The sequence below is a fragment of the Thalassophryne amazonica genome, chromosome 20 (assembly GCF_902500255.1).
Source record: "Thalassophryne amazonica chromosome 20, fThaAma1.1, whole genome shotgun sequence".
Taxonomy (NCBI): Eukaryota; Metazoa; Chordata; class Actinopteri; order Batrachoidiformes; family Batrachoididae; genus Thalassophryne; species Thalassophryne amazonica.
In genome coordinates, this window is record NC_047122.1 from 69213936 (window position 1) to 69240708 (window position 26773).

At 45.8% G+C, this 26773-nt stretch overlaps 1 protein-coding gene across 1 annotated transcript; it reads right to left on the bottom strand.

The window, feature by feature from the left end:
- Window positions 1-282: 282 nt before the first annotated feature.
- s100v2 (S100 calcium binding protein V2) lies at window positions 283-21929 on the bottom strand. Its single transcript, XM_034161243.1, has 3 exons — window positions 21675-21929; window positions 8078-8209; window positions 283-556 (listed from the first exon to the last, which is right to left on the bottom strand). Exons 1-3 carry the CDS (start codon window positions 21681-21683, stop codon window positions 389-391), a joined length of 309 nt encoding a protein of 102 aa, XP_034017134.1. The 5' UTR covers window positions 21684-21929; the 3' UTR covers window positions 283-388.
- Between the last annotated feature and the right edge of the window lie 4844 nt (window positions 21930-26773).

Genomic DNA, 26773 nt, shown 5'->3' on the forward strand with positions numbered 1-26773 from the left:
TTTTGTTGCTTTGACACGAGCTAGCAGCTGGCGCATCACGCCGCCTGCTTGGACGCCGTGGTGTCCACATTTATGTTGCCGCTGTAAAAGCAACAAAGTGAAGGTTCAGCTGACATTTTTTTAAATCTGCTGTCTACGATTTTGATCAGTTCTTCTATCAAACTGCTGTAAGAATGTGAAAGTTAAAGAGTGTGAGACTGCGAGAATGCTAGCTGCTAAAGATAGTTACGTTAACACACCAAATAAGCTAATCATGGCACAAAAAGCGTTGTTGTCAGGACAAAGCATTTAAAAGATAGACTTTATTCAAACATGTTGAATCTGTGGATTAGAAGGTGCAGAAAGTGGAAAAGATGAGACAGCTCCCCCCAGTGGACGCTCTGGGTCTTCACTGCACGATGCAGCACTGGCACTTGGCAACTTGAGGGATCTTGGAGTACTGGCTGGTGCACTGATCCTGGATCAAGCCCCAGAAATGACTGAAGGAGATTCCTTCACCCTGATGGACACCCATCTTCTCCAGAATGTTGGTCAGACCTCCTTCTGTGTTGGTCAACTGTGGGCAACAAAACCACTTCGGTCAAAGTGTGACATCATCACGGACAGAATCCAAAGTCGACCTTCATGCCGCGTCATCAGCAACTCAGATTAATGTCAGTCAACAAACAACATCAGTCCTGCACGCGCCAAGACTGAGACCCCCTGCACCTGGACGAGGGTCTACGAGTCCCCATGTACAGGACGTCAGTCCATCAGTTCACCACACCAGCAGAGACAAATTCTGCACTTAACAGCTGGGAGCACAGAGACCACACAGGGGAAGAGTTTTCTCCCAGAACAACAGACGGATGCAGGAAGACACAGAGACGCAGGAAGACACAGACAGACACAGGAAGACACAGACACAGAGACGCAGGAAGACACAGACAGACACAGGAAGACACAGACACAGAGACGCAGGAAGACACAGAGACGCAGGAAGACAAACAGAGGCAGGAAGACACAGACACAAAGGCACAGGAAGACACAGATGCAGGAAGACACAGATGCAGGAAGACACAGACAGACACAAAGACACAGGAAGACACAAAGATGCAGACAGACGCAGGAAGACACAGGAAGACACAGATGCAGGAAGACACAGACAGACACAAAGACACAGGAAGACACAGAGACGCAGGAAAACAGACAGACAAAGGCACAGGAAGACACAAAGACGCAGACATACGCAGGAAGACACAGGCAGACAAAGGCACAGGACGACACAGAGACGCAGGCAGACAGACACAAAGGCACAGGACGACACAGAGACGCAGGAAAACACAGACAGACACAAAGACACAGGAAGACACAGACAGACACAAAGGCACAGGATGACACAGAGACGCAGGAAAACACAGACAGACACAAAGACACAGGAAGACACAGAGAGACACAAAGGCACAGGATGACACAGAGATGCAGGAAAACACAGACAGACACAAAGACGCAGGCAGACACAGACACAAAGACACAGGCAGACACAGACACAAAGACACAGGCAGACACAGACAGGCAGACAGGAAAACACAGACAGGCGCAAGAAGACAGATGCAGGAAGACACAGACAGACACAGAGACGCAGGACGACACAGAGAGGCAGGCAGACACAGAGACACAAAGACGCAGGCAGAAACAGACACAAAGACACAGGCAGACAGACAGACGCAGGAAGACACAGACACAAAGACACAGGAAGACACAGACACAAAGACACAGACAGACACAGGCAGACACAGAGACGCAGGCAGACACAGACAGACACAGGCAGACACAGAGACGCAGGCAGACACAGACACAAAGACACAGGCAGACACAGAGACACAAAGGCACAGGACGACACAGAGACGCAGGCAGACACAGACAGACACAAAGGCACAGGACAACACAGAGACGCAGGCAGACACAGACACAAAGACACAGGCAGACACAGACAGACACAAAGGCACAGGACAACACAGAGACGCAGGCAGACACAGACACAAAGACACAGGCAGACACAAAAACACAGGCAGACACAAAGGCACAGGACGACACAGAGACGCAGGCAGACACAGACAAAGACACAGGCAGACACAGAGATGCAGGCAGACACAGAGACAAAGACACAGGCAGACACAGACAGACACAAAGGCACAGGACGACACAGAGATGCAGGCAGACACAGGAAGACACAGACACAAAGACACAGGATGACACAGAGAGGCAGGCAGACACAGACACAAAGACACAGGCAGACACAGAGACACAAAGGCACAGGACGACAGAGAGGCAGGCAGACACAGACAGACACAGAGACACAAAGGCACAGGACGACAGAGACGTAGGCAGACACAGGAAGACACAGACACAAAGACACAGGACGACAGAGAGGCAGGCAGACACAGACACAAAGACACAGGCAGACACAAAGACACAGGCAGACACAAAGGCACAGGACGACACAGAGACGCAGGCAGACACAGACACAGGCAGACACAAAGGCACAGGACGACACAGAGACGCAGGCAGACAGACACAGGCAGACACAGACAGACACAAAGGCACAGGACGACACAGAGACGCAGGCAGACACAGACACAAAGACACAGGCAGACACAGACAGACACAAAGGCACAAGACGACACAGAGACGCAGGCAGACACAGACACAAAGACACAGGCAGACACAGACAGACACAAAGGCACAGGACGACACAGAGACGCAGGCAGACACAGACACAAAGACACAGGCAGACACAGACAGACACAAAGGCACAGGACGACACAGAGACGCAGGCAGACACAGACACAAAGACACAGGCAGACACAGACAGACACAAAGGCACAGGACGACACAGAGACGCAGGCAGACACAGACACAAAGACACAGGCAGACACAGACAGACACAAAGGCACAGGACGACACAGAGACGCAGGCAGACACAGACACAAAGACACAGGCAGACACAGACAGACACAAAGGCACAGGACGACACAGAGACGCAGGCAGACACAGACACAAAGACACAGGCAGACACAAAGGCACAGGACGACACAGAGACGCAGGCAGACACAGACACAAAGACACAGGCAGACACAGACAGACACAAAGGCACAGGACGACACAGAGACGCAGGCAGACACAGACACAAAGACACAGGCAGACACAGACAGACACAAAGGCACAGGACGACACAGAGACGCAGGCAGACACAGACACAAAGACACAGGCAGACACAGACAGACACAAAGGCACAGGACGACACAGAGACGCAGGCAGACACAGACACAAAGACACAGGCAGACACAGACAGACACAAAGGCACAGGACGACACAGAGATGCAGGCAGACACAGACACAAAGACACAGGCAGACACAGACAGACACAAAGGCACAGGACGACACAGAGACGCAGGCAGACACAGACACAAAGACACAGGACGACACAGACACAAAGGCACAGGACGACAGAGACGCAGGCAGACACAGACACAAAGACACAGGCAGACACAGAGACACAAAGGCACAGGACGACACAGAGACGCAGGCAGACACAGACACAAAGACACAGGCAGACACAGAGACACAGGCACAGGACGACACAGAGACGCAGGCAGACACAACCACAAAGACACAGGCAGACACAGACAGGCAGACACAGGAAAACACAGACAGGCGCAAGAAGACAGACAGATGCAGGAAGACACAGACAGACACAGATACGCAGGACGACACAGAGAGGCAGGCAGACACAGAGACACAGAGACACAAAGACGCAGGCAGACACAGGCAGACAGACAGACGCAGGAAAACACAGACAGACGCAGGAAGACACAGACACAAAGACACAGGAAAACACAGAGACGCAAGAAGACACAGACAGACACAGGCAGACACAGACACAAAGACACAGGCAGACACAAAGGCACAGGACAACACAGAGACGCAGGCAGACACAGACACAAAGACAGGCAGACACAAAGGCACAGGACGACACAGAGACGCAGGCAGACACAGACACAAAGACACAGGCAGACACAGACAGACACAAAGGCACAGGACAACACAGAGACGCAGGCAGACACAGGAAGACACAGACACAAAGACACAGGACGACACAGAGAGGCAGGCAGACACAGACACAAAGACACAGGACGACACAGAGACACAAAGGCACAGGACGACACAGAGACGCAGGCAGACACAGACAAAGACACAGGAAAACACAGACAGACGCAGGAAGACACAGACATAAAGACACAGGAAAACACAGACAGACGCAGGAAGACACAGACATAAAGACAGGAAAACACAGACAGACGCAGGAAGACACAGACAGACACAGAGACGCAGGCAGACACAGACACAAAGACACAGGACGACACAGACACAAAGGCACAGGACGACACAGAGACGCAGGCAGACACAGACACAAAGACACAGGACGACACAGACACAAAGGCACAGGACGACAGAGACGCAGGCAGACACAGACACAAAGACACAGGCAGACACAGAGACACAAAGGCACAGGACGACACAGAGACGCAGGCAGACACAGACACAAAGACACAGGCAGACACAGAGACACAGGCACAGGACGACACAGAGACGCAGGCAGACACAACCACAAAGACACAGGCAGACACAGACAGGCAGACACAGGAAAACACAGACAGGCGCAAGAAGACAGACAGATGCAGGAAGACACAGACAGACACAGATACGCAGGACGACACAGAGAGGCAGGCAGACACAGAGACACAGAGACACAAAGACGCAGGCAGACACAGGCAGACAGACAGACGCAGGAAAACACAGACAGACGCAGGAAGACACAGACAGACGCAGGAAGACACAGACACAAAGACACAGGAAAACACAGAGACGCAAGAAGACACAGACAGACACAGGCAGACACAGACACAAAGACACAGGCAGACACAAAGGCACAGGACAACACAGAGACGCAGGCAGACACAGACACAAAGACACAGGCAGACACAAAGGCACAGGACGACACAGAGACGCAGGCAGACACAGACACAAAGACACAGGCAGACACAGACAGACACAAAGGCACAGGACGACACAGAGACGCAGGCAGACACAGGAAGACACAGACACAAAGACACAGGACGACACAGAGAGGCAGGCAGACACAGACACAAAGACACAGGACGACACAGAGACACAAAGGCACAGGACGACACAGAGACGCAGGCAGACACAGACAAAGACACAGGAAAACACAGACAGACGCAGGAAGACACAGACATAAAGACACAGGAAAACACAGACAGACGCAGGAAGACACAGACATAAAGACACAGGAAAACACAGACAGACGCAGGAAGACACAGACAGACACAGAGACGCAGGAAGACACAGACAGACACAAAGACACATGACGACACAGAGACGCAGGCAGACACAGGACGACACAGAGACGCAGGCAGACACAGAGACGCAGGCAGACACAGACAGACACAAAACGACACAGAGACGCAGGGAGACACAGACACAAAGACACAGGACGACACAGAGACACAGACACAAAGACACAGGAAAACACAGACAGACGCAAGACGACAGACAGATGCAGGAAGACACAGACAGACACAGAGACGCAGGCAGACACAGACACAAAGACACAGGAAAACACAGACAGATGCAAGAAGACACAGACACAAAGACACAGGCAGACACAGACAGACACAGAGACGCAGGCAGACACAGACACAAAGACACAGGCAGACACAGACAGACACAGGAAAACACAGACAGACACAGGAAAACACAGACAGATGCAGGAAGACAGACACAAAGACACAGGACGACACAGAGACGCAGGCAGACACAGACAGACACAGGACGACACAGAGACGCAGGCAGACACAGACAGACACAGGACGACACAGAGACACAGGCAGACACAGACAGACACAGGACGACACAGAGACGCAGGCAGACACAGACACAAAGACACAGGACGACACAGAGACGCAGGCAGACACAGACACAAAGACACAGGACGACACAGAGACGCAGGCAGACACAGACACAAAGACACAGGACGACACAGAGACGCAGGCAGACACAGACACAAAGACACAGGACGACACAGAGACGCAGGCAGACACAGACACAAAGACACAGGACGACACAGAGACGCAGGCAGACACAGACACAAAGACACAGGACGACACAGAGACGCAGGCAGACACAGACACAAAGACACAGGATGACACAGAGACGCAGGCAGACACAGACAGACACAGGACGACACAGAGACGCAGGCAGACACAGACAGACACAGGACGACACAGAGACACAGGCAGACACAGACAGACACAGGACGACACAGAGACGCAGGCAGACGCAGACGCAGGCAGACGCAGACACAGACAGACACAAAGGCACAGGCAGACACAAAGGCACAGGCAGACAGAAAAAGGGCAATGAAAAAGTTTGTGTCTTCTTGAGTTTTTCCATTTTTTAAACATGTCATCATATTTGTAAAAATGATTCAGACCCGTGTCCCCGTCCTGGATAAGTGGGTGAAGATGAGTGAGTGATTCTGTGTGGACAGGATGGTGGCAGGCTGTAAGAAGGTTGCAGGTTCTCTTCCCACCTGGTCCTTTCTGTGGGGAGTTTGCATGTTCTCCAAGACGGGCAGGTTTTAGGTGAACTGGGGACTCTGAATGTCTTTGTCTCTATGTGTCTCTGAGACAGACTGGCGTCCTGTCCACGATGAACCCGCCTCCCACCCTGTGACTGCTGGGACAGGCTCCACCCCCTTTACTGGAGTAAGCAGGTATAGAAAATTAATGAATAGTTCTTTATATTAAATTTTCTACAGTTATGCCGTTTAAAGTCACTGTGAAAACAAAACCCACAACACGACAAACAGGTAAAAGTGAAACAGATCCGATCTAGGCTCAACTCTCCATGTGCCTCATGCAAAACTGCAGCAGAAATTTCCTATCTTCCACTCAGTTGTCCAGCTGTAGAAGTCAAGATGCAGGATCTACTCCAACTACCTCAGGACCATCATGGTGGCTTCCCTCACCTGAGAACCCTGACTAGTTTAGATCCAGATTTGGCTTAATTCTCCAGATAATAACACAAGGGCTCAGTGACTTTGTGTTGTTATTCTACAGATAAACTTTAACCAGTTAAATTATTCTCTGGAATCTTCCATGGTTTTAAAAAGGCATTCATGTTGTTGTACATAAACTTCTGACTCACTGAAAATCTCACATCATGAAGAATGAAAACTGAAGATAATCAGGTCACTAGTATTTTTCAAGAACTTCTGATGGAAGTAAACAACACAGAAATGTGTGTTTGTGATCAAATGGAATATGTGCAGCAGCCCACGGGGACAGAAACTTGTGTCCAACATCTTCAGGTGGAATTTGGACTTTCTGCTCTGCAAACTGCAAGGAAGAGAGTATCCAGCAGAGGGCGACAGAACAGCAGACCGCAACTCAAAGCAAACAATAGATATTTCACAATTTAAACCACATTAAAAAATAAAAGCATCAGGAGGATCAATGACACTGGAGGAACATCAGCTATAACATCTCTCCATGTAGCGTTTTTCTCTGGACAGGATCCAGCATGCAGGTGTCTGTGTTCAGGACCTAAGCAACTGCACAAGGTCAAGGACACGCCCATGTTTCACCCGCCCCTGGGCCAGGTAAAACGTGGGCTCAACTATGTCCAGAACAAGGACATTTTATCATGGACTTGAATGAGAACTTGCTCACTTTTGGAGCCAGATTCAAGTGGCCAGTCAAGGAACTCCAACTTCTTCTGGTAGGGCTTCATCTGAGACCATCAACATTTACTAATTGGTAAATCCAATAGAGATACATTATAAAGTATTAAGTAGTCACACAGTGAGAAGGAATAAATCCTGTGTGTGTATATATATATATATATATATATATATATATATATATATATATATATATATAAATTTAAAAAGCTGAATGGTAAACACATCGAATGGTGAGGTGACCAGAGACTCCAACCCACATGCACGTACCTGAGCCAAGCCGGGCAGCTGGGAGGTCAGAAGATTTTTGAACTCGTCCACTTTCAGTGTCGGACTGTTGTCGGCTGAAGCAGAGTGGAACTGGGTGACAAAGGTGTTGATGGCCTTCTCCAGGTCTGAGTACTGAGGGACAGAAAAGAAAAGGATGGAACGCCGTCACAGTCAGCTGATCACCGGCAGCATTTTCCATCAGGTTACTGGCAACACTCAGTGAAACGTCAATTCAAGTTTATTTGTGTCGCACCAAATCACAAGTCACTTCACAAGGGCAAAGTCCAAATCAGCAGCCTGGGCCTGATGAGGTGACCAGTCCTCAGGCCACCCCAATTAACAGGAAAACAGCTACAAGATGATTCAAAAACTTTAAAGAACAAGGTAGAAACAATGTGTACAAAAACATGATAACACAAAGAAGTCACATCAGCCATACAAAAAAAGTCTTTAAAAACGTACACACAACCTGTCTGTCTTATCTCAGTCGGCAACCAGGGTGCACAATAGTAAAAGGTTTTATGACCAGCTGACTTCTTTTTCACCTTTGGAACACACAGCAGTCCTCTGTATTGAGATCGAGCAGAACGTGCCGGAACATAAGCTTTAAGTTCATTAACCATGTAATGAGGCTGCTAAACCATGTCAAAGATGGATATGTTAAGGAGCTTAAACACAAACCTCGCATCAAAAGGAATCCAGTGAAGCGAAGCTGCGGGAAACTAGGGAAAAAAATTTAAACATTACAAGAGTCAGTTCTAGAAGAAACAAGGCGTGGATCAGTGTTTCTGCATCCATCATGGACAGAATTGTCTGAATCCTCACAATTCTATGTAGATTGGAAAAAAGCAGTCGTAGTTTCTCTAACACATAGATCAAAGGATAAAGCAGGATCAAAGATCACCCCTAGGTTTCTTACCCAAGTAATTTGCTGAAAGATGCAACCACCCAAAATCATGGATAACCGATCAAACTGATGTCTGAGCCTCGCAGGACCAAGGACCATCAGTTCAGACTTCTCAGGTTTTTTTTGTTTTTGTTTTTTTTAATTACAGGATATCCATCTTTGGCCCCTTGTTAAAAAACCTCCCCTCCATTTTTTCAGTGTTGGCCAAGTTTTGGCCCCCTCTCAACACCCTTTTCTTTCGAAGTTTTAGAAAAGGTTGTTTTTAGAAAATAATTCCAATCTGGATTTAGATCACGACACTTCACTAAGTCAGCACTTTTAAAAGTACATAATGACATCACTCTGTCTGTGGGTGCAGGGAATCCTGCTGTGCCGGACCTGGTGGACCTCAGAACAGCCTTTGACACTGTGGACCACACAGGACTTGTTTCTAGTTTAGAACACATTAAATGATCCTTTAAATCCTGTCTGGCTGAGAAAGTTTTTCTGTTGCGACTGGTGACCTCTCCTTATCAATTGCTCCTCTTTGTTGTGGAGTGCCACAGGGTTCTATTCTAGGCCCTATTCTATTTTCATTGTACATGTTGCCTTTAGGGTCAATCATTTCTTATTTCTGAATCATCAACCTGTCCTTTCACAGTTACACAGATGACCTGAAAATCTATCTGCCTACGAGGATGAAGGAAAGCGATGCCATCTCCATTATTTAACTGTATTCTTGATGTAAATCAGTGCCTGTCCCAAAACTTCCTTTATCTAAATGACGGTAAAACTGAGATGATTGTGTGTCGACATTCTAGCGTGCCCAATATTGTCCCCTCAAACTTTGGTGTTCTGACTAATTATTTAAAACCAGCTGTTAAGAATTTGTTTGTGATATTTGACAGCTGTTTCAGGTTCGATCAACAGATAAACTTATTCCAGCGTCGTCTTCTGGCTAAAGTTAAGTCCTTCCTCAGTAGTCGTGATCTTCAGATGGCCATTCGTGCCTTCATCAGCTCCAGACTGTAATGCACTTTATGCTGGGGTTAACCAGTCTTCTCTGTCTTTGTAACACACACTTCCAGAAGTGTGTATATTACACCCATACTTTACTCACTCCACTGGTTTCTAGTTCATTTTAGAATTGATTTAAAAGTTCCTTTTTAAAATCTACTAATGGCTTTGTGATAAAAGTGTGCATTAAAAGACGAGCAGCAGCATTTTGCACAAGTTGGAAGCGTGCAAGAGAAGACTGGTTAACACAGGCATAAAGTGCATTATAGGAGTTAAGTCTGGAGCTGATGAAAGCATGAAGGGCTGTCTGAAGATCTCGCCTACTGAGAAAGAATGGGTGCCAAGAGAAGAGTTGTGGTATTGCATGAGGAAGCCTGGAGTGGCAGAGAAGTATGTGAGGGTAGTGCAGGACATGTACAAGGATAGTGTGACAGTGGTGAGATGCACAATAGGAATGACAGACTCATTCAACGTGGAGGTGGGATTACACCAAGGATCAGCTCTGCAGTGGTGATGGACAGGTGGACGGATGAGATCAGACAGGAGTCCCAATGGACTATGATGTTTGCAGATGACATTGTGATCTGTAGTGAGAGTAGAGAGCAAGTTGAGTCTAGTCTGGAGAAGTGGAGATATGCTTTGGAGAGAAGGGGAATGAAAGTCAGTAGAAGCAAGACTGAGTACATGTGTGTGAATGAGAGGGAGCCCAGTGGAATAGTGCAGTTACAAGGAGTAGAAGTGGTGAAAGTAGATGAGTTTAAATATTTGGGGTCAACTGTCCAAAGTAATGGAGAGTGTGGTAGAGAGGTGAAGAAGAGAGTGCAGGCAGGGGAGTGGTGGAGAAAGGTGGCAGGAGTGATTTGTGACCGAAGAATATCAGCAAGAGTGAAGGAGAAAGTTTACAAAACAGTAGTGAGACCAGCTATGTTGTATGGTTTAGAGACAGTGGCACTAACAAAAAGACAGGAGGCAGAGCTGGAGGTGGCAGAGCTGAAGATGTTGAGATTCTCTTTGGGAGTGACAAGAATGGACAAGATTAGGAATGAACATATCAGAGGGACAGCTCAGGTGGGACGGTTTGGAGACTAAGTCAGAGAGGCGAGATTGAGATGGTTTGGACATGTGCAGAGGAGGGACCCAGGGTATATAGGGAGAAGGATGCTGAGGATGGAGCCACCAGGCAGGAGGAGAAGAGGGAGACCAAAGAGGAGGTTCATGGATGTGCTGAGAGAGGACATGCAGGTGGTTGGTGAGACAGAGGAAGATACAGAGGACAGGGAGAGATGGAAACGACTGATCTGCTGTGGCGACCCCTAACGGGAACAGCCGAAAGACAAAGAAGAAGAAAGAAGAATGGCCTTGCACCTTCTATCGATTAATCGAGTAATCGGATAAAAAGTACTTTTGTGTTTTTAACGTCAACAGTCCAGGGCGGCCCCTAAGCAATGGCACAGTGTCGCTGTGTCATCACGGAAATTGTCAAATTTAGTACATCCCTGTTTTCCTGTGTAATCATTTATTTTTTCACATCTTTACAAGTTTTGGATCTTTCCTGATGTCAGGAGCTCAGCCAAAGTCAGACCAAAGTCTTGACATTTTGCTGAAATGGCGATGGGATGTGGCTTTCTGTTTTTGGTTTTCCCCAACTTGTAAAATTTAACCATTTGAACTTTTTGTTTTTTTAAGGTTGGTGGACTGGGTCCCTGTGTGATTTTTTTTTATTCCTCTTTCTCTGTGATTCAGATGATGCATTTCAGCTGGAGGTTGAACATACAGCCTCGCAGTCAGTTTATTATTAATAGTATCTTATTTGAGTTACCGGGTTTGTGGAGTGTTGTGTGTTGCCCAAAAAAGTGAAAATTAAAAAGCAAAACACTCAGTACGAGTCTGAGCAAAACACAGAAGGAAGAGTGGACTGTTTGACAGAGTGGCCGAGGACGGTGCTGTGAGGGCAGAACTGAGCCGCTCACACCGGGCAGAGAGAGGCCGCCACTGGCTGGGGACGATACAGCGCCACACACAGGCCTGGCATATGTATTACAACGTTAAACGAAGCTTCAAGGTAAAGAATTTGCCTCGAAAATTTTTTGTAATCGAATTATTCAAGTTACTTGACTAATCGTTTCAGCCCCAATTCTGAGGTCAAAATATAAACTCAGATGATTGTGCTTTCGCTGTAGCTGAACCCAGACTGTGGAACAAGTTACCTCCTGACTTACACGCTTACAGGGTATCCAGAAAGTATTCACAGCGCTTCACTTTTCCACATTCTGTTATGTTACAGTCTTATTCCAAAATCTCTCCAGAGACGTTCAGTTAGATTCAGGTCTGGGCTCTGGATGGGCCACTCAAGGACATTCACAGAGTTGTCCTGAAGCCACTCCTTTGATATCTTAGCTGTGTGTTTAGGGTCACTGTCCTGCTGAAAGATGAACCGTCACCCCAGTCTGAGGTCAAGAGCGCTCTGGAGCAGGTTTTCATCCAGGATGTCTCTGTACATTGCAGCATTCATCTTTCCCTCAATCCTGACTAGTCTCCCAGTTCCTACTGCTGAAAAACATCCCCACAGCATGATGCTGCCACCACCATGCTTCACTGTAGGGATGGTGCCTGGTTTCCTCCAAACATGACACCAAACAGTTCAGTCGTTGTCTCATCAGACCAGAGAATTTTGTTTCTCCTGGTCTGAGAGTCCTTCAGGTGCCTTTTGTCAAACTCCAGGTGGGCTGCCATGTGCCTTTTACTAAGGAGTGGCTTCCATCTGGAGACTCGACCATACAGGTCTGATTGGTGGATTGCTGTAGAGATGGTTGTCCTTCTGGAAGGTTCTCCTCTCTCCACAGAGGAATGCTGGAGCTCTGACAGAGTGACCATCGGGTTCTTGGTCACCTCCCTGACTAAGGTCCTTCTCCCCCGATCGCTCAGTTTAGACGGGCGTCCAGCCCGTCTAAACTGATCCAGGCCCACATTGAGGGCCCCATCAGCGAGCACTTGGTGGGCAGGCTTGCCATAGAACCTGGCCGAGCATGGCCCAAAAAGGCAACGCAGACCTTCCATCTCCACCCTGTGGGCTCACCACCCACAGGGAGAACTGCTGGTGTCGGGTGCACTGAAATCGAGGTTCTCAAGGGACCAGACCTGGGCAGCAGAAGCTACCTTTGGGGGCGTGGATCATCACCTCGCTGTGGGGGAAGGAGCCGGAGCTTGTGCAGGAGGTGGACTGCTACCAATTAGATCTGGTGAAACTTGCCTCCATGCACAGGCTCGGCACTGGAACCACTCTCCTTGATAGGGATTGGATCTTATTCTTCTTTGGAGTTGCCCAGGGTGAGAGGCACCAGATGTGTGTGGGGACACTCACGAGTCCCCAGCTGAGTGCCGCTACATTGGTTTTACCCTGGTAGATGAGAGAGTCACCTCCTTGCACCTTCAGGTTGCAGAGGGAAAACGCACTGTTTGTGCGTATGCACTGAACAGGAGTTCGGAGTATTCGGCCTTCTTGGAATCCCTGAATGGAGTCATGTACAGGGCTTCCTAGGCTGAAGGTCGGTGATCAATTTTGTGATTGTATCGTCTGATCTGAGACCGCTTGTTCTGGACACTCAGGTCAACTGATCACCATCTGGTGTTGAGTTGGATCAGAGGGTGGGGAAGGACTTTGGACAGACCTGGTAAACCCAAATGGATAGTGCAGGTGAACTGGGAACATCTGGAGGAGCCCACTGTCCAAAAGATCTTCAACTCATACCTGCAGTGGAGTATTTTCCACAGCATGTCTTTTTCCTGGTTCTTTCCCTCAGCCCCAACCAGTCTCAGCAGAAGACTGCCCCTCCCTGAGCCTGGTTCTGCTGGAGGTTTCTTCCTGTTAAGAGGGAGTTTTTCCTTCCCACTGTTGCCAAGTGCTTGCTCACAGGGGGTCGTTTTGACCGTTGGGGTTTTTCATAATTATTGTATGGCCTTGCCTTACAATATAAAGCGCCTTGGGGCAACTGTTTGTTGTGATTTGGCGCTATATAAAAAAAAAGTTGATTGATTGATTGATATTTTGGCATCCCTGTGGAGGTTGGGGACATTGAACCAGAATGGGCAATGTTCAAAGCTTCCATATTGACCACTCTGGTGGTCAATATAGGCAACATAACGGATAATAATGGACCCGACTACCTACAATCAGACTGCAGGTGCTGAAGGTGAATTTAGTGAATTCACTCCTGATCTGCTCAGTCCTGCTGGTACGATTTTAAATCTTGGTGCGTTTCCTCGTTAATAACAGATACTTTTGACTGCAGCGACCCAAATGAAGTCCCCCCCGCACGTGCTCATAAACGGGATCGCTCAGACTGGGGGAGCGCTGAAACTGTGACACCTGTCGTCCTCTACGCCTCAGAAGAGCAACTTCCACTGCTGCACACAACGTGACCCCTTTGCATTTTTTCTCCAAATGAAATGTAAATTTGATGAATACATGAAAATCATCAACAGAATGTGCCGCCTGTGACATGCTGAAGCAGATTTTAGTGCGCTGGCTGCAGGACCCAAGTATCAATCAAAAAGCCTGCACTGGCATTACTCTGTGCCACCAGCAGGTGGCAGTGCATTTTCCCTTTCTCTGTTTTCAGAAAAAACAACCGTTTGTTGGATTGTTTAATGATGTTGAAGTTGTTCTGTTGTTGTTCTGTTATTTCCCTCGAAAAAAAATGATGTTTGCACTTTACCTGAAAATAAAAGTTTTGCCATAAAATATGTAAAACCCTGGTCCCACAGAATAATGAAGGATGAATAATGAAGCATGTTGCATGTTGTTTTTTGGTACGAGTCCACTTATTTACCAACTGAAGGAGAACAGAGGCTCTGAGAGGCAGAATATTCAGGTAATGAGGCTCCTCTCTGAGCGTGGTGCTAATTTCATGAAGTTCAAAATTTTGCAACAACAGCATGGTGCAGTTTGTATACGAGGTACTACGAGGACTAATGAGGATTATAGAGGCATGTTTGTGGTGAGGATGAGGCTGTTAAAGCCCATTATCTGAGCACCTGGTGGCTACGAGAACAGGACAGGTGATTTTGGACAGGCTCCGCCCTCTTGCGCACTACAATCCCACCTGCTTTAAATTGTAAATAGTTTTTACATTAAATACTTTAAACATTTGTGTTTGTTAATTCAATATTCCAAACTGTTCCTCGTGTGTATGACTTTGGTATGTACATCACGCACGTGCACAGAATTTAAGAATCTCAAAGTCAGAAAAGACTTTGCTGCGCAGTGCGAAGCTCGCTTTTATGGTAGACGAAGGCAAAACCGGAAATGGCACAAAAATTCAGCCCAAGTGGAGAAAAAGCCACAAACCAGATAACACACACACACACACACACACACACACACATCTTCAACCGCTTAGTCCAGTTAAGGGTCACGGGGGGCTGGAGCCTATACCAGCAGTCACAGAGCGCGAGGCGGGGTTCACCCAGGACAGGACATCAGTCTGTCCAAACCGGATACCACTGCCGTAAAAAGCCACAAACTGACAGTAGACTAACATACACATCATAAAGAGGAGTAGACGCCGCACTGGTTACTGAGGCACAAGAAATGCGGCCGCCATCTTGGAGCGGTCATCATAGTGATTCTATCACAAGGCACAGTGAAGGTTTGATTTTATAATCTTATTTTCTTTTTTAATCTTTCTAACATATGTGTGATATTCCAAGTGTAACCTTATGATGAGTGAAAGATGAGTGTGGTATTATTACTGTTTTCTTTAAGAAGGTTTCATTTTCACTGTTGCTGCACTTTGTGTCAAATCATAGTCATATGGTTTATCATATTCTAATCCAATTACATTTTTCCATGAATCTGACTGGTAATTGTGTGACATAACCAGGCGTATAGTATCTGTGGAACAGAACAAAATATTAGATCGCTGGCCAAAGATGTATTACTCTGCGCCGACGAGATGTCATCACTGTTGAATGTGATTCCTGTCCTCTGCGCGCAACAGTGCACACGCAATATTGTCGGGACACGGAACTTTGGACATTCACAATTCGTCACAACACCACGCTCTGCTAGCTGTTAGCACTGTTAGCTCAGAGTGAGAGAAAGTCACGTGCCACCGCTTAACTGAGTGAATTTAAGCTACCGTACAAAAATAGTGATGTGTATTCTGATAAAGAATTCAGTTTGATGGATTTTCACGTTTGACGGATTACTCCGTACCCTGACCGCTGTTCCTTCACATTAAGCCTCACTGACCGAATTAGCCTACCTACAGAAAAATAAACCATGCAAAGGATGGAATTGAATTCAAACGAGAATAACCCCGTTGTGTCTGATGATGTGTCGGATGTTCATGCTGTTATACGATCAAAAATATCTGTAAAGTGCCATTTCTGACCGTATAAACAGAATGAACGTCCGACACATGATTAAATCAAATCAATTTTACTTATATAGCGCCAAATCACAACAAACAGTTGCCCCAAGGCGCTTTATATTGTAAGGCAAAAGCCATACAATAATTACAGAAAAACCCCAAAGGTCAAAACGACCCCCTGTGAGCAAGCACGTGGTGACAGTGGGAAGGAAAAACTCCCTTTTAACAGGAAGAAACCTCCAGCAGAACCAGGCTCAGGGAGGGGCAGTCTTCTGCTGGGACTGGTTGGGGCTGAGGGAGAGAACCAGGAAAAAGACATGCTGTGGAGGGGAGCAGAGATCAATCACTAATGATTAAATGCAGAGTGGTGCATACAGAGCAAAAAGAGAAAGAAACAGTGCATCATGGGAACCCCCCAGCAGTCTAAGTCTATAGCAGCATAACTAAGGGATGGTTCAGGGTCACCTGATCCAGCCCTAACTATAAGCTTTAGCAAAAAGGAAAGTTTTAAGCCTAATCTTAAAAGTAGAGAGGGTATCTGTCTCCCTGATCTGAATTGGGAGCTGGTTCCACAGGAGAGGAGCCTGAAAGCTGAAGGCCCTGCCTCCCATTCTACTCTTACAAACCCTAGGAACTACAAGTAAGCCTGCAGTCTGAGAGCGAAGCGCTCTATTGGGGTGATATGGTACTACGAGGTCCCTAAGATAAGATGGGACCTGATTATTCAAAACCTTATAAGTAAGAAGAAGAATTTTAAATTCTATTCTAGAATTAACAGGAAGCCAATGAAGAGAGGCCAATATGGGTGAGATATGCTCTCTCCTTCTAGTCCCCGTCAGTACTCTAGCTGCAGCATTTTGAATTAACTGAAGGCTTTTCAGGGAACTTTTAGGACAACCTGATAATAATGAATTACAATAGTCCAGCCTAGAGGAAATAAATGCATGAATTAGTTTTTCAGCATCACTCTGAGACAAGACCTTTCTAATTTTAGAGATATTGCATAAATGCAAAAAAGCAGTCCTACATATTTGTTTAATATGCGCATTGAATGACATATCCTGATCAAAAATGACTCCAAGATTTCTCACAGTATTACTAGAGGTCAGGGTAATGCCATCCAGAGTAAGGATCTGGTTAGACACCATGTTTCTAAGATTTGTGGGGCCAAGTACAATAACTTCAGTTTTATCTGACTTTAAAAGCAGGAAATTAGAGGTCATCCATGTCTTTATGTCTGTAAGACAATCCTGCAGTTTAGCTAATTGGTGTGTGTCCTCTGGCTTCATGGATAGATAAAGCTGGGTATCATCTGCGTAACAATGAAAATTTAAGCAATGCTTTCTAATAACACTGCCTAAGGGAAGCATGTATAAAGTGAATAAAATTGGTCCTAGCACAGAACCTTGTGGAACTCCATAATTAACCTTAGTCTGTGAAGAAGACTCCCCATTTACATGAACAAATTGTAATCTATTAGATAAATATGATTCAAACCACCGCAGTGCAGTGCCTTTAATACCTATGGCATGCTCTAATCTCTGTAATAAAATTTTATGGTCAACAGTATCAAAAGCAGCACTGAGGTCTAACAGAACAAGCACAGAGATGAGTCCACTGTCCGAGGCCATAAGAAGATCATTTGTAACCTTCACTAATGCTGTTTCTGTACTATGATGAATTCTAAAACCTGACTGAAACTCTTCAAATAGACCATTCCTCTGCAGATGATCAGTTAGCTGTTTTACAACTACCCTTTCAAGAATTTTTGAGAGAAAAGGAAGGTTGGAGATTGGCCTATAATTAGCTAAGATAGCTGGGTCAAGTGATGGCTTTTTAAGTAATGGTTTAATTACTGCCACCTTAAAAGCCTGTGGTACATAGCCAACTAACAAAGATAGATTGATCATATTTAAGATCGAAGCATTAATTAATGGCAGGGCTTCCTTGAGCAGCCTGGTAGGAATGGGGTCTAATAAACATGTTGATGGTTTGGAAAAAGTAACTAATGAAAATAACTCAGAGAGAACAATCTGAGAGAAAGAGTCTAACCAAATACCGGCATCACTGAAAGCAGCCAAAGATAACGATATGTCTTTGGGATGGTTATGAGTAATTTTTTCTCTAATAGTTAAAATTTTATTAGCAAAGAAAGTCATGAAGTCATTACTAGTTAAAGTTAATGGAATACTCAGCTCAATAGAGCTCTGACTCTTTGTCAGCCTGGCTACAGTGCTGAAAAGAAACCTGGGGTTGTTCTTATTTTCTTCAATTAGTGATGAGTAGTAAGATGTCCTAGCTTTACGGAGGGCTTTTTTATAGAGCAACAGACTCTTTTTCCAGACTAAATGAAGATCTTCTAAATTAGTGAGATGCCATTTCCTCTCCAACTTACGGGTTATCTGCTTTAAGCTGCGAGTTTGTGAGTTATACCACAGAGTCAAGCATTTCTGATTTAAGGCTCTCTTTTTCAGAGGAGCTACAGCATCCAAACTTGTGCTCAATGAGGATGTAAAACTATTGACGAGATACTCTATCTCACTCACAGAGTTTAGGTAGCTACTCTGCACTGTGTTGGTATATGGCATTAGAGAACATAAAGAAGGAATCATAACCTTAAACCTAGTTACAGCGCTTTCCGAAAGACTTCTACTGTAATGAAACTTATTCCCCACTGCTGGGTAGTCCATCAGAGTAAATGTAAATGTTATTAAGAAATGATCAGACAGAAGGGAGTTTTCAGGGAATACTGTTAAGTCTTCTATTTCCATACCATAAGTCAGAACAAGATCTAAGATATGATTAAAGTGGTGGGTGGACTCATTTACATTTTGAGCAAAGCCAATTGAGTCTAATAATAGATTAAATGCAGTGTTGAGGCTGTCATTCTCAGCATCTGTGTGAATGTTAAAATCGCCCACTATAATTATCTCCCTGAGCCTGGTTCTGCTGGAGATTTCTTCCTGTTAAAAGGGAGTTTTTCCTTCCCACTGTAGCCAAGTGCTTGCTCACAGGGGGTCGTTTTGACCGTTGGGGTTTTACATAATTATTGTATGGCCTTGCCTTACAATATAAAGCGCCTTGGGGCAACTGTTTGCTGTGATTTGGCGCTATATAAAAAAATTGATTGATTGATTGATTATCTGAGCTAAGCACTAAGTTAGACAAAAGGTCTGAAAATTCACAGAGAAACTCACAGTAACGACCAGGTGGACGATAGATAATAACAAATAAAACTGGTTTTTGGGACTTCCAATTTGGATGGACAAGACTTAAGAGTCAAGCTTTCAAATGAATTAAAGCTCTGTCTGGGTTTTTGATTAATTAATAAACTGGAATGGAAGATTGCTGCTAATCCTCCGCCCCGGCCCGTGCTACGAGCATTCTGGCAGTTAGTGTGACTCGGGGGTGTTGACTCATTTAAACTAACATATTCATCCTGCTGTAACCAGGTTTCTGTAAGGCAGAATAAATCAATATGTTGATCAATTATTATATAATTGATAACAGGGATTTAGAAGACACAATGGGGTTATTCCATAATTGATCTGACAATACTGCTATATGATATTTTGGCCATATTGTAGGAAAAAAGAAAAATGCTTAAAATGGTGGGGGGTCTGAAAGCTGAAAGGCAAAAAAGAAAGTGGGGGGGGGGGGTCTGGGGGGCAGAGCCTCACCAGAAGCTGAAAGGTTTTAGTCCTGCTCATGCTCCACTGAAGCATTTACTCAAAAAAAGTCTGAAGGACCTAAATGACATGATGAGATGCTGAAGATCTTCACTCATCATGTTTGTGACATAATTAATAATAACATGATGTTCTGAGTTTCACAGCAAGAATCTAATCTGACTCTCAGTCCTGGTTCCTCTTCTGTGATCAAAATAATCACAGTGCTCCATCTGATTTCAGTCTGTCCCTCCGTCAGCTTGATGCTCCAGTTTTTCAATCAATCAATCAATCAATTTTTTTTATATAGCGCCAAATCACAACAAACAGTTGCCCCAAGGCGCTTTATATTGTAAGGCAAGGCCATACAATAATTATGTAAAACCCCAACGGTCAAAACGACCCCCTGTGAGCAAGCACTTGGCTACAGTGGGAAGGAAAAACTCCCTTTTAACAGGAAGAAACCTCCAGCAGAACCAGGCTCAGGGAGGGGCAGTCTTCTGTTGGGACTGGTTGGGGCTGAGGGAGAGAACCAGGAAAAAGACATGCTGTGGAGGGGAGCAGAGATCAATCACTAATGATTAAATGCAGAGTGGTGCATACAGAGCAAAAAGAGAAAGAAACAGTGCATCATGGGAACCCCCCAGCAACAGTATCAAAAGCAGCACTGAGGTCTAACAGAACAAGCACAGAGATGAGTCCACTGTCTGAGGCCATAAGAAGATCATTTGTAACCTTCACTAATGCTGTTTCTGTACTATGATGAATTTGAAGTATCAATTCCCTGTTTGCTGATTGATTGATCGATGACACTGATCAGTGTTTGTCTCTCAGCCTCAGTTAGCTGTTTTTAATTTGCTGTCACTGTGTTCAGGTTCTGATCTCTGTCCTGGGCCGCGCCCCAACAACTTACCCCAGAGCTTCTTACACACCATGTGCCAGTGATCGGTAACCGGGCCTCACACGGTTTAAACACTCTTCTCCTCCTTCAAAAAAAAAAAACAAAAAAAAAAAACACCACCAGGGTTCTGATCCAGTCTCTGGGACTGAACAGTTTTTTTGTTTGTTTGAAATCCAAAGAAAAACTGATTTATCGGGTTTAATTGATTCGTTTTCATAAATCTTCAGCGTCAGAAAAATGAATGTGATTAACATCAGAACACATTTTAACTGAAGTTTCACTAGTTAATTAATGGACTTAAACAGCATCAAACCCAGAGGACTCGGAACCACAGCCAGAACCATCAGAACTCAAACAGGACTTGGTTCTGAAAGTCAGCTTCCCACCTTCACGGCAGCTTTTGTGAATTTGTTGAAAAGTTCGAGTCGAAGGTTCGGGTGTGGCCAGAACCAGGAGCTTTTTCTGCACAAAGGGGCGGGGCCAGAAAACAAAGAAAAATAAAGTTCCCTTCGAACTGGTACCAAAAAAGTTCTGCAACAGTTAAGAGTGGTTCTGGAAAAAGAAGAAGAGTGTTTGGCACCTCTACGAAGGTCTGCGCTCGAACCGGAACCGCAAAGCTCAAGTCTGACGCACGCAGGCGCGCACCTCGTTTCTTGTCGGAACCCCGCGTCGGTTCCGCTCGGTTCGTTTGTAAAGTCCATCTGAAAGTTTGTGTCGTGGAGCCGCCGTGAGTTCGTGCGTGTTGTCTTACCTGCGCCATGTCTGCGGGACTGTCGCTGCGTGCGTGTGCGTGCGTCAGCGCCAAACTCAGGGATCCTCCCCGAAAACGGACCGGAAGCAGAAACCCGAGCCCAGCAGCTTGCTCTGAACGGGTCACACGGGACGAGCGCGAACCGGGATCGGCTCCAAACGGTCCGTGACCGTGAGCCAGAAGCGTGCGCGCGTAGCGTCCACGGTACCGGATAACCGCTGCCGTGCGCGCGCAACCAGAGTGTCAGTGAAGAGTTAAATTCAAACCCAGGAAACGCGGTGAACCACATTCCTCAGCTGTTCAACAACACAGTTATTCATCTCAGAGTCAGAGCAGATAAAAGCAGCTCCACCACACCCAAAAGTTCCCATAATCCCCCGCGTCCCGTCCAGACGGCCCACATGGTCCGCATTAAGGCGCGCACGGATCACAGCATTCCAAGCGCACTGCATAATGCTGGCACCAGCACGTGTACGACCCAAAGGCTGGACCCAGTGCAGCAGAACTCCCCAAAGTCCCAGACCAGCTCCACCGGACCCTCCCAGGTTACCAGGCAGACTGGGACCAGCTCCATTATGCTGCCCTCCAAACCAGTCACCATTTGTATATTACTGGATAGGTTTGAGAACTATTTTTGGGATTACTGACAAAGTTCTTCTCACAGGGGTGGTGGCCAAGTGGTTAGTGCGCTTGGTTTCAGTGCAGAAGGTGGAGTTGCGTCAGGAAGGGCATCTAGCGTAAAAAAAAACCTGTGCCAATCCAACATGCAGATCTACCTTGGATTTGCTGTCGCGACCCCGAGTGCAAACAAGGGCGCAGCCAAAGGGTCTCACTTACTGACAATGTTCTTCTCGTGTGGTTGACATCTTATAGTTCAGTTTCCATTTTCAGAAAAGTAAACTGCCCAAAGCATTTTCTGTTTAAAATCAGACAACAGAGGGATTCTTATGTATTTTGAACTACTGAATTCAAAAAATTGGTGTTTGCATAAAACATGGCCACCAGTTTTTATCAAATTTGCCACGTTTGTTTGTATTTGCACGAGAAAAGAAAATTAAGATTTTATTTCCATGTCGTTTGACCTGCTAAATTGAAAAATGTCAGTTGGTAAGCTGTACTGTATCTGTACTCATTCACCCCTAATTTACATAGAATAACATGGCCGCCTGTTTTATTATACTCAACAAAAATATAAACGCAACACTTTTGGTTTTGCTCCCATTTTGTATGAGATGAACTCAAAGATCTAAAACTTTTTCCACATACACAATATCACCATTTCCCTCAAATATTGTTCACAAACCAGTCTAAATCTGTGATAGTGAGCACTTCTCCTTTGCTGAGATAATCCATCCCCCCTCACAGGTGTGCCATATCAAGATGCTGATTAGACACCATGATTAGTGCACAGGTGTGCCTTAGACTGCCCACAATAAAAGGCCACTCTGAAAGGTGCAGTTTTATCACACAGCACAATGCCACAGATGTCGCAAGATTTGAGGGAGCGTGCAATTGGCATGCTGACAGTAGGAATGTCAACCAGAGCTGTTGCTCGTGTATTGAATGTTCATTTCTCTACCATAAGCCGTCTCCAAAGGCGTTTCAGAGAATTTGGCAGTACATCCAACCAGCCTCACAACCGCAGACCACGTGTAACCACACCAGCCCAGGACCTCCACATCCAGCATGTTCACCTCCAAGATCGTCTGAGACCAGCCACTCTGACAGCTGCTGAAACAATCGCTTTGCATAACCAAAGAATTTCTGCACAAACTGTCAGAAACCGTCTCAGGGAAGCTAATCTGCATGCTCGTCGTCCTCATCGGGGTCTCGACCTGACTCCAGTTCGTCGTCGTAACCGACTTGAGTGGGCAAATGCTCACATTCGCTGGTGTTTGGCACGTTGGAGAGGTGTTCTCTTCTCGGATGATGCGAAGGAGATGTGTTGCACTGCATGAGGCAAATGGTGGTCACACCAGATACTGACTGGTATCCCCCCCCCCAATAAAACAAAACTGCACCTTTCAGAGTGGCCTTTTATTGTGGGCAGTCTAAGGCACACCTGTGCACTAATCATGGTGTCTAATCAGCATCTTGATATGGCACACCTGTGAGGTGGGATGGATTATCTCAGCAAAGGAGAAGTGCTCACTATCACAGATTTAGACTGGTTTGTGAACAATATTTGAGGGAAATGGTGATATTGTGTATGTGGAAAAAGTTTTAGATCTTTGAGTTCATCTCATACAAAATGGGAGCAAAACCAAAAGTGTTAACTTGTGCAAAATAAGGGACAGCAGTAAGGCACAGGGTCTTGCAGGCCACAGTTCCACTTCCTGCTGACTGGACGGGATTTCTCTCAGTGCCTGAGGAGGAGGCAGACCTGTGCAGGTTGTTGACAACAACTTTGGTTGAGCAGCGCCACAGGTCAAGGTTGTGGTCACTGCTGGTGGTTGTCAGGGTGAAACAAGTGTGCTGTCAACATGTCTCCCAGAGACACAGATGTCCTGCGCCTGCTGATGGCACACAATCAGCAGATGGGGGGAGCCAAAACACATCACAGTGTTAAGTTGCTGCTGCACTCACTGGCCGTGATTCAACTTCTTAAAGTATTCAGGGAGCACATGGTGCTCCTTGCAAACCTTGGACAGGAACCTGTCACCAGGTGACACAGACAAATGCTGAGAAGTTCATATGTCCTGTTTATGGCACCTCTGACAGTAGCACTGACGGTGCCACGGTCAGTCTGCTCAAGGAAGGAGTGAAGCAAAAGCTTCTGCCACCAACAAGTGACGCTGCACAGCTTAGGAATCATCTTCAGGCTGCAGCATTTCCTCAAGTCCTAGCAGCAGTCGACACGGGCTGGTAGAGGAGCAACGGGCAGCTAATGGAAACTCTGCTGGCACCCACCCCAACACCAGAATCCTGCCAGCAACTTGTGAGCTGCAGTTGCACATCACAGGTCGAGTGGAAATGAACACTTGTGCTTGTTAACATGTTTCTGTCGATACAGAATTGTTTGAGAAACGTGAATTCTGTTACACAGGGTGGGCCATAAAATGTTGCCACTTTTTGAACTTACTCAAAAATTTTATTTACAGACTTGTAACAGAAGCATCAAATTAACATTTGATACCAAAGGTTTCCCTCTTTGTCCCTTGTTTTCCGCACAGTTCAGTAATTGATGACACGTTCAATCCACGCTCCTCTTCTGTGGATTACAAAAGTGGGAACATTTTATTGGCCCACCCTGTGTACAAGTGTTCTGCCTGAGGGGATCCATGGGCTCCAGACTGGGTCGTGTTTATAAAATAGTAGCTGAAATTTTTCAAGGGTGGTAACAAATTATGCAAAGTTTCTATCATGAGTTGGAACCATGTCCAGAATGTTTTTAGAACCTTAGACCTCAACAGTTTTTAGAAGATCTCAACCCTTTTATTTTCTGCTAATTTTGTATTTTTATGTTAATTTATTGTCATAATGTATTTATAAATTGTTTGGGTTCTTCTTATCATATACACACTATTATTACGTCCACTGAGGACGTAATAAAATCATCGGCCTCAACCAGAGACTGAGGACAAACAGAGGTCAAAAAGAGCCAGAGGTCCCATGATAAGTTCAAACACAGACTGAGGTCAAACATCAATCAAACAGAGGTCATATAATGAGGCCAAACAGAGACTGAGGTCAAACAGAGGTCAAAGAGATTCAGGTTAAACAGAGGTCAAACAGAAACTGAGGTCAAACTGAAGGCACACAATGAGGTCAAACAGACAGTGAGGTCACATGATAAGGTTATGGAGAGGTTAAACAGAGGTCAAATAGAGACTGAGGTCAAACATAGACTTTGCAATTAGTGCTTTTTTGCCTTCAAATTTGGCCTGTATGACCTTGCCCATCAGTCCCTCTTCATGGTGGTTGTTCCTCTTGTTCACCTTTTGGAATGATACCCGTCACCCTCAGCACAGCAGTTTTCATTCATTTGTCCGTCTGGCTGTTAGCAGGGTTACATCAAAACCACTGCATGGATTTTGATGAAATTTTCACCACAGATAGATATTGGGGCAAGGAAGACTCCATTAAATTTTGGAGGTGATCTGGATCTGAATCCAGATTTTGGATCAAGATTTCACTTTATATAGGCTTTGAAGGATTACATCAAAACTACTTCACAGATTCTCACCAAATATGCACCACAGATAGATGCAGTGGCAGCACCAAGGGGGAACTTGGGGGGGCTTAAGCCCACCCAATAATGAGCCAAGCTCCCCTCAGTCCCCCCAATAATGAAATTTCCCAATAATGTGAATAGCGACTGACATATTTGTGGATCTCAGCTGCAGTTTTGCTCTGAGAATGTCTCAATATTGCGTAACTGAGCAAAGTGATGAATGTGTGTGTTCGGTGATCCATCAATGCTGACTCACCCTTCACAAACAGAATTTTCAGTTTTGCAAATAAACATTTATTTGCAAAAACCCACACACAAGTTACAAATCAGAAATTTGTGTTTGTGGATCACAAAGCACGTGTACAAATCAAAGGATATTTATAAATCACCCTCTGTGCATTTGCAAGTATTAATGAGACAAATTTAACTCCATACTCCAAAAATTTAGGTTTCCTAAATATTTATTACGGCCACTCTTAAAACTTCACTTTTTATAATTTTATTACTGGTAAATTTTAGAATTGATTTAGATGAGATGTACTTATTATCTCCCAGGAATATATCACAATTATCTGGGAACTACTTTTTGCGCAGGAATTCATCAAGCACGTCAGCCGCAGCTGTGCACTAACACAGAATATATAGAAGCTGTATATCGTTGTTTGACCAAACCCCAAACCGACGACATTTTGTGGAGCTCCTCCAACTTTTACCTCAGCCCCCCAGCAAGAATTTCCTGGCACCGCCACTGGATAGATGCTAGGGCATGAAAGACTCCATTAGTCAGTGTCTGAGTCCGACGCCCCGGCAGTAGAGGCAGATGACAGTTTACCACGGTGGTGGTAGCATCATGCTGTGGGGATGTTTTTCAACCCATGTTGTTCTGAAACTTTGTACCTGATCTCATAGCAGCAGTGTGCTGCTA

Excerpts from the sequence above, each read along its gene's own strand:
- s100v2 (XM_034161243.1), bottom strand. Across the intron at positions 557-8,077 it reads AGCTGCCCGGCTTGGCTCAG|TTGACCAACACAGAAGGAGG; the intron begins GTACGTGCATGT and ends TGTTGCCCACAG.